Source organism: Sceloporus occidentalis, unplaced genomic scaffold (genome assembly GCF_023333645.1).
Source record: "Sceloporus occidentalis isolate IW3139 unplaced genomic scaffold, rSceOcc1.0.p SCAF_2, whole genome shotgun sequence".
Classification (NCBI taxonomy): Eukaryota; Metazoa; Chordata; class Lepidosauria; order Squamata; family Phrynosomatidae; genus Sceloporus; species Sceloporus occidentalis.
Genome location: NW_028316982.1, coordinates 146,372,971 through 146,389,988, shown reverse-complemented (window position 1 = coordinate 146,389,988; position 17,018 = coordinate 146,372,971). Strand labels below are relative to the sequence as shown.

The window sequence follows — 17,018 nt, the reverse complement described above, 5'->3', positions numbered from 1 at the left end:
TGTAAATCCCACGATATATTCTAGAAACAAATGTTTTCAATTACAAAGTAATTGCGCCGCTATCTGTGCTGCTACAAGGGCACCATAAGCGCCATGGTGCATGCTGCACAAGAGTGGTGTCATCATAGTGCACACCATCTGGTCAGGCGTGCACCAAGATGGTGCCTGGGTGCCAGCACAAGGTCTTCGAGTGTGTAAACGCTCAGCCCTCACTGAAGCCTAGTTTCAGGCATTGCATAATTGTCGCTTTGCTATTTGATGTTCTTTTGGTGCCTGTTTTATTGAACCATTTCCTGTATTGCTATGTACTTTATATGTATTAGCCTAGTAGCCTCACCACCGTTCCCTTCTCCTTTTATGTCATGTCTTTTTAGATTGTAAACCTGAGGGCAGGGAACCGTCTAATTAAAAAGATTGTATGTACAGTGCTGTGTACATTTACAGTGCTTTATAAATAAAGGTTAATAATAATAATAATAATAATAATAATAATAATAATAATAATAGTTTGGGTCCAGCCCAGCACAAAGTGCCAGTCCGTACACCCTGACAAAACGACACAGCCCAGATTTCCATAGTATTGAGCCATGGCAGTTAAAGCAGTGTCAAACTGCATTAAATCTGCATTGCAGAGTCAGCCTTAGTTAAGTATACTAAGTAGTTTATACAGGATTCTGGCCAGATTTCAAAACAGAATGGTATATAGTTAAGTATGTATAGAGCCACTGGAATACTAGCTGTTTGGAGATTGATTTCTAACACTGGAGGTAAATACACACACACTTTAACTAAAACAAAAATGCTTATAAATTATACCAAACCATTTCATGCTCTAGTTTATTTATCCATATATATTTATATTGATCAAATTATAAAGTAAGATTATATTTGATAAGTAAGTACTCTGTATACACGTCAATCATATACTAGGGAAAATATCCTCTATGGCTTCAAAATGTCTGGAAATGTTACATTTACAGTGTTGATATATTAAATGATTCAGTGATGGTGGGGAAAAGTTTTACATGTCCATTAAAAAAACACTTATGGCTGCTTCCCAGAAGTCCTGGTTATTAGCCAAGTTGCCTGGGACTTCTGGGAACTGAAGTTCAAAACATCTGGAGGACCAAAGTTTGGGGATCACTGGATTAAAGGAATTTGGGATAGACTCTTAAATGAAACAAGTGAGATTAATGGTGTGAAATGAAGGGCTGTACTAGGCAAAGTGAAATTTAACACAGAGCATACTTTCCCAAGTAGCTGCCAGTCGCTGTTTTATAAGGAAAAAAAAAGACCCTGTTTGTTTTGTTTGACATCTAAATGTAAGACAAATAGTTTTGCTTCATGATTGTTCATGTTGGTCATGCATTGGGAAAGTAACAAAATGTGTTGTTTCTTAATGTATCTCATGATCATTTTTAAGAACTACTGATTTTTGTCACACTTCATGTCTGTGGCATGATGAATCTTTCACAGCTCTGTGTTAAATGTAGAATTATCTTAATATTTAGTACCAGGGCTATGGAGTCAGTGTGCCAAAGCTCCCAACTGTGATTCCTCTGTTTTTCTACTGTCCCGCTCCAACTGTTGCATAAATGGTAAATGTATATTACTTAGGACAAGTTTAATGAAATAACAAGGGATTTCACTATCACCACATGAATCAACAGGGAGTTTACTACTACTACGACTGATATTTATTTATAGCTCGCCTCTCCCCAGAGGTTTGAGGCGGGTTACAATAAAAAATAAAACATAGTAAAATAGTAACGCAATCCCTAACCCACAATTTAAAATACAACAACATAAAAATCAGTTATTAAAATTGCATTAGAATTACAATAAAATTTAATCCCGATTACAATGAGGCAATTTAAGGGAGAGTTTAGGTTGATAGAATATGAAATACATATTTGTATTCAATTTTCTGAGTAAGAAACCTTTTTTAAAGTCTGATTAAATATGCAACAAACTGGACATTCAACATTATAATTTTTTATTTTGAAGTGTTAAGTTAATATGTTCTACTGACTCCAACTCTGACTCCAACCAAAATTTCTCCCAGCTGAGACTCCCAACTCTACAGGCCTGTTTCATACACTCCTTCATCATTTGAAACTGTTTGCCCTTTTTGTAGAAGAAGCAAGCCAGCTGTAATTCCAAAATGATAAATGTTCTTTTGTAACAACAACAATGTTATTTATTGCACCTTACATCAGAACATATACAATCAAATATTCGAAACACAATATATGAAAATGGCAGTTAAGCAGCACTTGGACACTTTGAAGAAATTTTACTGTGACACCGCCTGATTGTCCATTTCCTTAGAATAGTGCTACCGTTAACCAACTTAAACTGCAATTTTTTCATGCCAGGGTAGAAATGACATAACTTAAAAGTTTCATGGACTGAACATTTATTCCCCCCCCCCCCCGGCCCGGCCCGGCCTAATGCCTTCTGTATAAAATCTTTGTGGAGGATTGGGCCTGTTCTGAATAATGTGCTATGGAATGGAACAGCTGCTGGGTGAGAGGGAAGTGGCTTTAAGAAGGCCTGGGATCCCAAAATACATGAACTTCAGGATGTTCACAGAAGAAACAGTGCCTGTGCTCTTTTTGCCACTTTCTCCTTTGCACCCCATTCCATTTTGTGTAGGAGAGTTCCACCAACCTTCCAGAGACATTTTATGAGAAGCACAGGTGACTGTAAGGGATGTAGCATTCTCAGAAATGACAGCCTTCATTTCTCAGGGGGAAGAGTCTCAGGTTGACAGCATTGCACAGGGTAAAAAAGTGTATGGGCATTTAAAATGTATGCTCCTGCTGCTGCTGCTGCAGGTTCCTTCCAGCCAGCCAATATAGATGCTCCAGGTGGTCTGCCTGCCTACTTCCTCCCTCCCCACTCTGAAAGCCTCTTGAATTATCTTGTCAGTTACCACCTGCTGGCACCAGGGTCAGCAGGAGGGACCCATTATCAGCTCATAGAGGAAACAGTGATCATGAAGGACTTGTGGAGAGAGGAAGATGCATGCCTAGTATATACATCCCTAGTATATGGTGTGTGTTCTGTCTTCATAGCAGTAGTGGAGACAGCATAGCAAGGCTGCCTGTTTGCTAGTGCTCATGCCATTAACAAGTGCTTTGAAATGAGCTCTTTTTTTCTTGAAAACCAAGGGGAAGAAAAGATGACATCAGAGAGACTGAGATCTTGGACTCTGGAGGTGAATCTTTGGCAAGGGGCTGAGGGAGCCCATGGTGGATTCTGTGGGGATATGAGTGTGGGTGTGTGTACAGTCAAGTCGAAGTCTCACATGCAGAAAGGAAATGTGAAGAGACAGAGGATGGGAGAGTTGAATGCCTTGCTTTTTCACTGTGCCCAGCCAAGCTACTTTGAAAAAAAAGGGGGGGGGGGTATTAAAGAAAATGGGAAAGCTTAGATAGCAGCTGTTAGATTTAAATATATATATGTATGTATGTATGTATGGATGGATGGATGGATGGATATTTGGTGTATTTTCCCTAGCTAGAAGAGGGGGTAGTGTGTTGCATGAGTGGTTTTCTGGATTATCTAAGATAACTGGGTGTATGTGAGGTGTGGGAGATTGCTTTTTAGGTGGTTGTATATGTGGGCTTTGAAGGAGAGGTGTTGCTACTCCAGTGTATTTATGTGAGGTTTCATTGGAAGGCTGCCTGCGTGTAGTTATGTGTGAGAGTTTGAAAGTGGTTTATTGCCTGGATGTATATGATTTTCTGTGTATCACCATTTTTCTTTCTGAGAAATGAGTATTTTGATAGTATCAAAAACATTGCCTACCATTTGAGGCTGAATGTGATGAATGAGGGGAGTTTGGGAAGTGAGATAGTGCTGACTGACTTACAGCACTGCTTGCCTGGCTTTATCTCAGAACTCTTCTGCATTTACACATCTATTGCAACTCAGGCAATCCCCGGCCAGCAGGATAGTCACTGGTAGTTCCAACATCTTCTTGCTTTTGAATCCTTTTCAACAGCTCATCATGTAGCAGTTGGGATTGAAAGCATGCTTTGAACTCTTTCTTTGGTGGGCTACTACGTTCATTCAGTGTAGTAAATCCACAGATTTTGTATTTATGTGTGAAGCAGAGGTTGGAAAGGGTTGCTTTTCATGTGAAAAACATCTTTGAAGAGTTTGCTTTATGGAACATTTGCTTTCTCATTATCACATCCCCATAATAACCTACATTTCAGGAGATTGTATGTATGTGTGCAAGGCAGAGGTTGCGAAAGGGTTGCTTTTATGATAATAACCTATTCCAACATCCACCTTGTGTTAACTCACAGTTGGGGAGAGAGATGTCTGTATGTGTCTCTGTGTAAAACAGAGGTTGGAAAAGTTAATATTGGCCTGTTACAAACGGGCCTTTTAGTACGGACTCAGTCCGTACTAGGGTTAGGAAGGTGCGGTGCTTCTGCACCCCCCTAATCCTAGTACGGACTGAGTCTGTACAAAATGGCGGCACCCCATCTACATGGGGGCCGCCATGACAACGTCACGACCGCACCGCCTCTATACGGGGCGGCGCGGACATGACGTCGTCGCTCCGCGCCAGGGCACTTAGTGCGCCCTTTGCGCGGAGCAGGAAGGAGCTCCGTTTCGGAGCGCCTTCCTGGTTTGCGTTGCTGGGCGCAGCCTTCACACAGCTGCGCCCAGCAACACAAGGGAGAAAGGGGCCAAGCGGCCCCTTTCTCCTCCTCCTCCCCGCCGCTGCGGGGTGTCCTTGGGTTTTGAAGCCCCAAGGACACCCCTTTTCAAGCTGCGGGGAAGCAGCCTTTTGCCGCTTCCCTGCAGCCTGGAAAGCGGCGGATCGGGGCCTCAGCGGCTGCTATTCTGGCCACTGAGGCCCTGATACCCTGGGGAAAGGGGCGGGTACAGGCCACCGCTTTTCGGCGGTCTGTAACCCGCCATTATTTGTATAAATATCTCTACTTCTGCCCTATCTCATTTCCTCCTTTTCAGCTCAGCTGTCCCTTCGGGAGGCAACTAGTCTGGGAAGAGGCTCAGGGGGCTAATGCTCACCCTTCCTCTTTCTTTTCAGCTCAGCTGTCCCCTTGGGAGGTGGTTGGGAAGAGGCTTGGAGGGGCAAATAGCAATACCAAATATTGCTTGTGTATATTTTATGTGTTTTTATATATAGACATTTTAATTATTTGAATTCTATAAGAATTGTAAAGGTTTTATCTGTGAGCCACTTTGGATTCCCTCTGATGAGAAAAGCAGTATATAAATGAAATGAAATTAATAAATAATAAGTAATAAAATGCTTGGGACCAGAAATGTTTGGGATTTCAGATTATTTATTTATTTAGATTTTGGAATATTTGCATATACTTGAGGTGTCTTAGAAATGAAACATAAAATTTATGTTATGAAATTCATTTATTCTTTTATGTTATGTTATTTATTCATTTGTATACACCTTATACACATAGCTAATGTAATCCTGTATGTGTTGTTGGGTTTCCCCCCCAGCATGACATTTTTTCTTTTCTTTTACCTAGGTGTAAAAAGCTTTTAAGCAAGAAGAAGCTAAAAAGAAAGCAGAAAAGTAAACTGAAAATAAAAACTCGGAACAAGGTAAATCTGATATTTCTTCTCTTTTATGCTTGCATTATATATATTTATGTATTTCAGCTTGGACTAGGTGACTGAAAACTAGGGAGAAATCCTTAAGAGAAAGATTGTATTATTAAAATAATCATTGCTTGAAGAAATCCAAGAAGTTCCATTCAGTCTGGATTAGTTTGAATAGTTTATAGCACAACTACATTGTGCTTTCTTTTTGTTTTACTATATTCAGTTATTATATTATTTGGATTTGGATTTCAGTCTTAAGGTTCTTTATTAATTGCAAGGTATTTTAAAATATATACAGTTTCTAAAATGTAATGCAGGTATTGCAATGAAAATTTACATTTTCAGCGGTTTAAAATAGCCAGTTGAACAACTCCTTTTTAGCTTGGAACCTAAAACAAGTTCAGATAAGAAAAACTTGCAGTTGTGTCTGAACATAATTGCTAGGAAATAACATGAATACAAGTGTGTATATGCAAGCGTATGTTGTAGCTTACACAAAATGTGTCTTGCTCCCTATTTTCAGCTGCAGCTGTGGTACAAAGAGTTGCTAAAGTGGGGATACCCCATGTGGTACAAAAAGCTGCCATGAGAAAGGAAGCTGTCATAAGGTAGATCAAGGAATAGGGACTTTGCCCTGTGCTGGACGGCGTTACACTCCCCTTGAAATCTCTAGCTTGCGGCTTGGGTGTGCTCCTGGACTCTACTTTGATCCTGGATGTCCAGGTTTTGGCAGTGGCTAGGCGGGCATTCACACAGTTAAAACTAGTGCACCAGCTGTGCCTATTCCTTGATAAGTCAGATCTGGCTATAGTGACATATGCCTTGATTACATCCCGTTTGCATTACTGTAATTCACTCTACATGGGGCTGTCTTTGGAAACTATTCAGAAACTTCAATGGGTTCAAAGTATCTTTCCAGTTACCAAACTTGTTAATATACAGTATAGCATGCAAGTAAGAGCCAAAACAGACCGGCCCAAAAGGGTGACGTGATGCTGCCCCTGAAAGAGCCGGGTGGGCACCACAGCAACTGCATACCATGGCCCCACTCCAGGGTGTTGCTAACACAAATACCAGCAGAAAATCGCTGCTCCCTTTTTTGGCAGCTTTCCCTGTGCCACCTGGGCTTGGCTGTGCATGGTGTCTAAATGCTGTGAAGCTGCCGCATGTTTGGTCAGCTGTGCGGCTTCCCAGCGGTGTAGGGGCGTGTGCCATCTGAATGCCACACCGCTCTGAAGTCGCCATATTGTGCCTGTCTGTATCGGCCCTAACTGTATCAGAGGAGATTTTAGCAAATCATGATTTGAAGCAGGGAGTCAAACCATTACTTTTTAAAAATTGTTTGTGGTTCAAATACAGCTACAAATGAATCTGTTACACACACACACACACACACACACACACACACACACACTTAGTTCACCAAACCTTTGGCAACTGGTTTGATGCTCATAATGCATTGAATCAGTTCCAGTTCACATGAGATAAATTCAATATCAGGCATGTTATTTATAGTCATTTCTATAGAGGGGTAATTATTTCCCTTCTTTTCCTTATTTCTGCCAGTTTGATGCAAATCTGTAGATTTCTTACCCTTCCTATCAAGATCTGAATTTATTTGAATAATCCTTGTTTCTTCTACTTTTCCTGTTTTTCTGTAAGCATACCTTCTTTCAAACATATTTCCTGCTTCATTTTAGATTGTGCAGTGTAAGAATCACTTGGTAACAGATATGTTATATGTTGCTTATCATTTTATTATTGTATTACTTTATATACATGGTGTATTCCTTCTATGCTGTAAGTTACGGTATCTTGACCAAATCCTGCCACCCTACCCGGAGTAGCAAACCTCTAGTTTGATTTGTGCCTAATGCTTCCTGACCCAGTCCTTGAAGATGATGATTATTTGTGGTCTCTGTGATTCACATGTGCAGCTTGTTGACTTCTAAAGCTGAGCAAAGTATTTTGGATGGGAACCCTGCCACACCTCAAACTGCATGTCTATGCAGGATACCCACCTTTATCATCAGTTATTTTTTGTCTGGAACTGCAGCAACACTTTGGTAATTGCAGTTCTTTCTTTGGCTATTCTGTAAGATTGCTGAGCATTTTTTCTTTACAGGCGGAACAAGTATTATGCCAGGGGTAGGCAACCTGCGGCCCGCGGGCCGGATACAGCTCGGCAAGGCCTTGGGACCGGCCCCAGCCCAGTCCTGCCGCCGATTGCCGCCGGGGCCTTTGGCGTCTCGTGCGAGGGGCATGGTGGGGCAGTTGTCTATAGAAGCCTCAGAAACATGCATTTATCTTAACATTTTTTTAAAAATCAGCAAATTTTTTCGTGTGTCCTCCATTTTTTATTTAAAAAAGTGTCCTCCATTTGAAAATTTTGTCCTACATTTGTCCCGGTTTATTTATTTATTTAATTTTTAAAATTATTTATTTATTTATTTATTTTGCTTCGCCCCCCCCCCCCCCCCCCCCGGTTGTCTGAGGGACAGCAACCTGGCCCCCGGCTCAAAAGGGTTGCCTACCCCTGTATTATGCAGATCCTTATTATGTGGTTTTGATCTAACGTGAAGAATCTCTCCATGCTACTCACACTGCTTGTACTGCCTCATATTCAGCACAGAGTGGCTCCTGTTGATTTGCTTGTGCCATTTGTCACTCATTCTGTTTTTCGCTTCATCTATCCTATGGAATCCTGAGATTTGTAGTTTGGTGAGGTATTCATCCTAATCCATCAGAGAGCTCTGGTGCTTTACCAAACCACAAACTCCCAAGATTCCGTAGGATAGAGTCGCGGAAGTTAAAGTGTCAAGCTGTGTTATTTCTGCTGTGTAGATGCACCCATAAAAACATAGAACTTTAAATTAAATTCAGATAACTATGAATGGATACTTAAGGGTGTGGTACTCTGTAAATGAAACAATACTTTCATCACTGGAAAAAAAATGAGAGAATAAAAGTGTCCTTGTTTATCTTAATTCTGAAACATCAAATGTACTATTGGTAATATATGTCAATTTGCTTTTATATCATTTAAATTGTCTGTTATTCAAACTATTGCAGAAGAGCTGTGTTCCACACATCCTTAGGGTAATAGTTTGGAAGCCTGAACCATGAGGATAATTAAGTTGGAAATATAGTAACCCAGGGAAGCTGGAGAAAAAAGAATTGGAACTAACTTTTGTGGCTGCAATGCTTCTGGTTTTTCTCCTTTGGTTTCTAACAAATGCATGCTGCATTAGAGTTTTAGACTATAGGAGTCATAAGATAAAGAAAGAGTTGATGTATGTCACCAAAAGTATGCCTTTGCAGCTATGAGTTTGCAGAATTCAGTTCTGATTACATTGGTTAATTGACTATAATTATATCATGGGCACCTACTAAAAATTAATTAAAATATAAAGTATTAAATATGTAATAATGTGGTATTTGTTTGGCGTGTAAAAAGGGAATAAGCCTGTATTTTGATTTGAGAATTAAAATACTGATCTACATTTTGAATGTATATTTTATTGTCTGTTTGAAGTATTGTTGATGTTGGCACATGAAGGTGGTCTTGCGGGGATGGAATGATAGGAACTCATAAATGCTTTGGTTTTATCCCCTGGATCCAGCTGGTCACAATATTGGAGGGCTTGTAATTGAGTTGAAAAATGTGCAGGTCTATCTTTCAGCAAGCCATTTAAGGGAAAGGAGTTTAACATTCTGGGCAGCTACCAAGGACTCCTCTCTTCATGCCCTCATGGAATAGAATTCCAAAGCGATCAGTGGAATGTATTTAACTGATCTCCAGAAATTGTAATGGAACATGACAGAATATGTTTTTTTAAAGATCTGAACTGTTTAAGACTTAAAATTGTACATTAAAATTGGTTTTAGTTGTGCCTCAAAGACAATGGGCAGTCAACAAAGGTACTGGACCAATGGTGTAATTTACTTTCTGTGATCTGCTTACATCAGCTAAACTTCCATAGAATCATTAGACACAAATACTCTTTTGGAGTAGACTAGCAATGTGGCTATAAAGTTATGAATAATGCTTGTTGCATCCAAACTGTAAAGGTGAAGGGCAATGGAAATATTTGCAGATAAGAGCTGATAACAAAATAATCTTTTTCATCACTGCAATTTGAGCAATGACTAATAAAAAAAAGTACTCCAGGTCTGATGACTTGAGTGAGGTCTGTAGTGGGATGCAAAGGCAATCAAAGCTAAAAGTACTTCTTTTGGAAAAACAATTCATATATTAAAATTGACAGTAATGTTTTCTACTTTAAAAGCTTTGCTATCTGATTTCATTCCTGCTCCCCCTCCCTTTTTGTTGAATGTATTATCCTTTTGACTAAGACCTGCCATAATTCAATTTGTATAGTGCCTTGCAAAAGTATTCATTTGCCACTTTGACTTTTCCACATTTTGTTTTCAGTTCCACATCCTGGAATTGAAATTGATTTAATTACCATTGTTACCACTCAATATGGTAACAGTGTGAGATACTGACCACTATGAAGGTGCAAAACAGTTTTATTGGGACATAACAGTTAAGTAAATTGGTTGATTACACACATATTCAGTCCTCTGAGTCAATACCTGGTTGAAACAGCGTAGGCAGAAATTACACCTGTGAGTCTTCTTGGGCAAAGCTCTGTCAGTTTTGTACATCAGTGCATCTGTCAGTTTACTACAGTCTCTATCTCTTTTTAAAACAAAATTTTGAACCACCTCAAAGTTACCATTGACCTCTTGGTTGCTTGTCCAGTGAATGCCCTCCTTAACTAGTCACATAGTTGAGGCAGATGATTTTCTCTAGACATGCTTATGGTTGATCCGTATTCTTTCTTTTTTTAAAGAATAGATATAACAGTGCTTCAGGGATGTTCATTATTTGAGGATTAATTTATAACCCAATCCTGATTGTTGTTGTGGTGGTGGTGGTGGTGGTGTGCTGTCAGGTTGTTTCCAATTTATGGCGACATTGTAATGGGATTTTCTCGGCTGTCATTTGAGGCTGAGAGAGGGTGACTTGCTTAAGGTCACTTTACAAGACTGAGCAGAGAATCCAGAGTGGCAGTCCAACAATCAAACCACAACACCATGCTGGATGTTCATACTTTGGGGATTAATTTATAACCCAATCCTGATTGTTACTTCTGCACAGATTTATCCAGGATTTGTTTTGATAGCTCTTTGGTCTTCATGATATTGTTTGTTTACCGACAAACTTCCATAAGCTGATACCTTTCAGATTATAGATATTTAATTAGAGATTATGTGGCACTGGAACTGCACACAGGTGGACTCCATTCAGCTATTTCTTGGAGATAATTACATCAGAGCTTATTTAGGTTTGCCAGAGTAAAAAGGCAACCACAAATACCAATTTGTTATTGTTTACTTAGTTTTTGAGCTCTAAATAAAGCTGTATTACTTCTTCACAGTGTTATCTTGTGTACCTCAATTGGCAATAATTCCAGTTAAATCAGTTTCAGCTCCAGGTTGTAATGCAACATATTATGGAAAACTTAAAAGTGGTGTGTTAATATTTCTACAAGACACTGTAAATTGTATTGTCATAAAGTGTACATTGTTTTTCCCCAGTAGGTGCTCTATTTCGTTTATCTTTGAACGAGGCCTACATGTTCTCTTCCAGGGTGTTATTCCTTTTAGAGATCAGAGGAAACTAGGGGAAAGCACAAATAGGAATTTTTTAAACTGCACTCTGTAAAGTGCAGAAAGCAAGTGCAGAAAGTAAAGAAACCTTGTAAAGATTTTCAAGGGTGCTTTTCATAGAATCATAGAATCGTAGAGTTGGAAGAGACCACTAGGGCCATCCAGTCCAACTCCCTGCCATGCAGGAAATCCAATTCAAAGCATCCCTGACAGATGGCCATCCAGCCTCTGTTTAAAGACCTCCAAGGAAGGAGACTCTATCACCCTCCGAGGGAGTGCATTCCACTGTCGAACAGCCCTTACTGTCAGGAAGTTCCTCCTAATGTTCAGGTGGAATCTCTTTTCCTGTAGCTTGCATCCATTGTTCCGGGTCCTGTTCTCTGGAGCAGCAGAAAACAAGCTTGCTCCCTCTTCAATATGACATCCTTTCAAATATTTAAACAGGGCTATCATATCACCTCTTAACCTTCTTTTCTCCAGGCTAAACATCCCCAGCTCCCTAAGTCATTCCTCATAGGGCATGGTTTGGTGTAATTTGTGGATGAAGAACAGGAAGACTGGAACACCACTTCTTTCCATTCTTTTCTTTCTGTAACGATTTCCAGGCTGGAGTAGAGAAAGCTGCTTTACTCTCTTCTTTCAGACTCATTCACATGTATCTTGCAGTATTTTGCCTGGACTATTATTTAAGAGAATAATGATAATGATAGTTATCATTTATACCACACAGTAAAACATTCAGAATGTTTCACATACATTGTTTTAATTCTTTCAGTAATTTTGTATGGTAGGTCAGATGTGCTGTTTTTGGACTGAAGATGGGTAAGGGTCAAGGTTGATCTTGTCTTATCTAAGGCCAACTAGTGAGTTTATGGCAGACTTAGGATGCAAACTAAGGATGTCCTTAACTCTAGCTCAGTATTTTCACCATAAATGTATAAATCACACAAGGCAGCTAATCATGCATCTTCATCTAGTTGGTGTTCTTTGGCACGTGAATCAGAATGCTTAAGATGTATATTTGCCTTTCCTGTTTTTTGAATCTTCTTCTGTGAGCACTGATGTAGCATTTGCAACTGCCAAGTAAAAATGTGATGAAGGATCATAGAATTTCAAGAAAAGACACCTTTACAATTGCGCATCCCATGACAACAGTGGTGGTGACAGGGAAGTGGGCATTGTGGGCTGTAGTAGCAGGTGGGCTTTCTTTGTGCCCTTAATTAAAATCTGCTCCTGATCTTTAGCACACATCTTCTTGGTGCCACACCTCCAGGGGAATTGGATGTGAAATCTGCTTAATGAGTGAGTTCATACAGCGTGGCATCCTTGCTTCAGTTAATTTATAAGTGATTCCTGTAGAGAAGCTATATAAGAAAAAAAGTTCACTCATTTGTGGCTTGTCTCTAATTTCTAACAAAAGCAGATATATTTCAGTAGTACTTTTTTTTAAAAAATCTTTTTACATTGAACATTGTGATTGTCAGTTTTAAATCTGACTTTCCTCCTTTCACAGGTTCCTTTAAGTGACAAGAATAACTGACCTGTTACTTAAACAATACAGGGAGCTTGTCATAAAGATGTAGTTATGATGAATGGTTCTCTAATAAAACATGAATGAAGCCTTTGTTGAATTCTTAATTGCAAGAAAAAATTCTGTTTTCTTATCAGAGTGAAAACCTGGATAGTATGGTAACCATACCAGACATCAAACTTCACAGCAATCCTTCAGCTTTCAATGTCTATTGCAACGTGCGGCATTGTGTTCTGGAATGGCAGAAAAGGGAAACTTCAGTGGCATTGGCTTCAAAAAATACAGTGCAGAGTGGTGATTCTGATAGTGATGAAGAAGAAGAGGCTAAAGAACCACCTATCAAGCTTCCAAAGGTAAACTGTACCTGAGCAGTTTGTGTTGAGTTGCCATGCTTTTAACATCATTCTCTTTGAAATAGTCTGTAGCACAGAACTCAAAGCATCCTTTCTCTAATGGGAGTGTTTCTTCTGTATTTTAGATCATTGAAGTTGGACTATGTGAGGTGTTTGAACTCATCAAAGAGACAAGATTTTCTCACCCTTCCCTTTGTTTAAGAAGTCTGCAGGCCCTACTTAATGTGCTTCAAGGCCAGCAACCAGAAGGTCTCCAGTCAGAACCCCCTGAAGTTCTAGGTAATGTTTTCTGCAATTTCATTCTGAATTTCCAAAATAGGAAATGTTGATAATATTCATCACAGATCCTGGGAGGCATATTTAGTAATCAATAGTGAGCATTTGGGTAGCTGATAAATATTTCTCTGACTTCTCATATCTTAATATGAAAAACAAAATAGCAATAAAAGTAGAAGTTCATGAACAAGGAGAGCAAGCAAAGTTGAAACAAATCAGAACAAAGAGATAGCAAACCCTGTTGAGGAAGATATCTCCTTAGAGAAATACGGTCTTTGCTCTGTTAAGACCCCCCCCCTTTTTTTTTTTGCAAGGATAAAAGATGACAGAAAGATAACAGATACACATTTTTAAGATTGCTCATTGTAATGACATGCATAAAGTTGGCATGCTTCCTTCTGAGTTAATGCATCTATATGGTTAAATAATTAAATAATTTAAATTAAAAGATCTCTTAATGTTTGAAAACAAGGATATTCGAATTAGTTTAAATAATATGCAACATCAACATGCAGACTGCTGACAGCCACTGCTGTATTAGTTATGTTCTAATTACAACAAAATTATAATAAAAACAGCAGTTTTAACAAAACATTTTTTCATTCTTCTGTAATCATTGCAGAATAGATTTGCATAAAGGTTGATTTCTCATTTGTTGAGGCATGTGCATACAATTGTCAGTGTTCACACAAATATGAAGCATGCCATTATTGCACCAGTTACAGCTGTTATTTGCCACACCCTAAGTAGTGAGGCAAAACTTTTTTAGTATGGCAGGGTGAGGTATTTTAAAGTGTTCCGTTGTGAATCGAACTCTAACTTAGCAGGCAGAAATCTTCCATCACTTAAATGCAACACTGACAGTATTGGATGCCTTGTTTGTTCTTTATCCACTGTATATTTCCATGATATGGGATGGTTAACAATTAAAGAACAGTGCATCATGTTTATAATATGTCACAGATGATGTTTAGTTCCTTGAAAAGCATATAAGCAATTGAGAGTAAATTTTGAGCAGGAGCTCCCAGGGCATGTGATGACATTACTGCTAACTTCAGTTGTCTGTCCCTCAGTCTCACCACCAACAAAGCTAGAGTCTCATGTTGGGGTTGGGTTTGTTTTACTTTTAGTTTTTTTTTGTGTGTGTTGTGAAAGCCCTCTACTTTGTGTAAGTAACATTTTGTTTTATCTTTAGAGTCTCTGTTCCAGCTTCTTCTAGAAATAACTGTTCGGAGTACTGGGATGAATGACAGTACTGGTCAGTCTTTGACAGCACTTTCCTGCGCTTGCCTCTTCAGTCTTGTAGCTGCATGGGGAGAAACAGGAAGAACACTTCAGGCCATCTCTGCTATCCTCACCAACAACGGGAGCCATGCTTGTCAAACTATCCAGGTGTTTTATCACAACTACCTTATAGTGTTGGCTGAATGTACACATCAGTATCTGGCCTTAATCTCAACATGTTGGAAATACTGTGAGAGAGACAGTATATTTGGGCAATACAATTCACCTAAGCATAGCCTGTGCTTTTCATGAATTTGACACATGTCACAAAATTGACAGATACAGCTTATTTTATTCTGAAGAGTTTAGAAGGAAATGTCTCAGTCAGTTCTTGAGAAATTGTAATGTCTGTTTAAATATCCTAAACTAAAATGTAGTGGCCCTGATCCAAAGAAAGATGTGATTGGTTCCAAGAGCCCAAGGGAATTTTGGCGTAAATCTTTTGAAAGCAAGGAAAGGCTGTGAACTAGTAAAAAATAAAAACAAAATTTCCATTGGGCATGGCCAAGCCCTTCGGCATTCTTAAAGCATATCTTTGAATTCTAACCATAATAAATTCAGACTTATAAGTAGCTGCTTCCTTGTTTGGAGTCACTATTTCAGGCTTCTAGTAAAAGCTCTAATTTTTTTAGATTCGAAGAGGAGCGCTGGACATTTTTTTAAAAAAAAGATAACTGGTAATGTTTTTGCAGGGTTTGCGTGTGGGTGTGTGTATGTGTATGTGTGTGTATGTGTGTGTATGCTTTTTCTGAGAAATTCAAAGGGAAAATAGTCAAGGGAGGTATGCAAACCATAGGGTCCATATGATGCATGCATATACTGTCTTTTTGTGTGTCACAAAAAGGAGAAATGTAGATAGTTGTGTGTCTACTTGTCAGTACTGCAAAATCTAGAGTTTCTCTACAGTACTTTCAGACAATAAAGATAGCTCACAAGCTGCATGTTCTATTTGTTTATCAGTGTTATTAAACTGCCTCCAATATTGTTCCCAAGGTGACTAAATAAAGTGACATAGTAAATGTACAACAATGATTACAACAGAAAATCTGAAGGAGCAGCAGATTTAAAGGAGGAGCATGAAAAAATAAAAATAGCTTATGGGCAGTTTCTTAACTGTTTAGTGCACTTCAATCCTGAACATGATCAAAAAAAGTAAACTGTTCTGAACTAGGTCGAACAACTTCTGAGTGTAAAACAGTCTGCATTGTTTTAAATAGGTTGTTAAACACTTTGAGTCCCATTATTGGGAGAAAAGTAGACTTTGTAATAATTTTATGAAAGGGAGCATGATGAAGATACATCTATTTTTAATTTTTGCTCAAGAAAGTTGAGCAGTCATTTGCTATACATGGCACTAATTCCTCTTCATCACTTTGGAGGGCCGAATAGGATAACCATAATGTATTGAACATACAGTAATGAATGATAGTAATATACTACTAATTGACTCTAAAAATAATTTTTAAGGTGATTCTTGTCCCCTTCCCTGCCATTTTAAGATTGCTGCTTTAAAGTTTCTAGTGATAACTGATAGTTGTTTTGTTTTCCCCTTTATTTAGGTGCCAACCATCTTAAATTCCCTCCAGAGAAGTGTACAAGCAGTTCTGGTGGGCAAAATACAAATCCAAGATTGGTTTAGCAATGGGATTAAGAAAGCTGCTCTAATGCACAAGTGGTCACTGAAGGAAATTTCTGTGGATGATGATGACCAATGTCTCCTACAGAGTGATGGTTACTTCTTGTATTTATTATGCAAAGATGGACTATACAAAATCGGCTCTGGCTACAGTGGAACCGTCAGGGTAATGTATATTTTGAGCTTGAATTATTCATTGATGTTTCTACAAAACTGATTCTAAAGTGAATATATTTGGTTATATTGGATATTTTATTATGCAAAGGCTGCTAACCAGTTTTCTTACTTTAAATTGTTGGTTGTTGTAGCATTTTTAAAAATAAATTACCACTTCAATAATTTGTGTGACACTTTTTCTACAGGGCCATATATATAATTCTACATCTCGCTTCAGAAACAGGAAAGAGAAGAAATCTTGGTTGGGCTATGCTCAGGTAGGCAAAAATAATTTAAAGCTACACCAAGAAAGTTCATTTGAAATTTACTTTGTACATACAGTACACCCGTGTCATACGCAGCTTCTAGCATACGCTGGAAGCCGTGCCGGAAAAAAGGCTCACACACCCCGGAAGAAGTAATGGGGCGTGCAGCCATGGCGCCGCGTGGCACTGTGTGGCGGACACGAGCCCCATTACTTCTAGTG

General features: G+C 38.9%; 1 protein-coding gene across 2 annotated transcripts in view; it reads left to right on the top strand.

Annotated features, from left to right (window-relative positions):
- MYCBP2 (MYC binding protein 2) overlaps window positions 1–17,018 on the top strand; it is a 178,281-nt gene that overhangs the window by 14,397 nt on the left and 146,866 nt on the right. For both annotated transcript variants that reach the window (XM_089511145.1, XM_089511144.1), the window contains exons 2-7: window positions 5,541–5,616; window positions 12,964–13,179; window positions 13,305–13,458; window positions 14,651–14,847; window positions 16,299–16,541; window positions 16,738–16,809. In XM_089511145.1, the coding sequence (XP_089367271.1) occupies window positions 5,541–5,616; window positions 12,964–13,179; window positions 13,305–13,458; window positions 14,651–14,847; window positions 16,299–16,541; window positions 16,738–16,809 (958 nt within the window). The remainder of the gene's footprint in view (window positions 1–5,540; window positions 5,617–12,963; window positions 13,180–13,304; window positions 13,459–14,650; window positions 14,848–16,298; window positions 16,542–16,737; window positions 16,810–17,018) is intronic.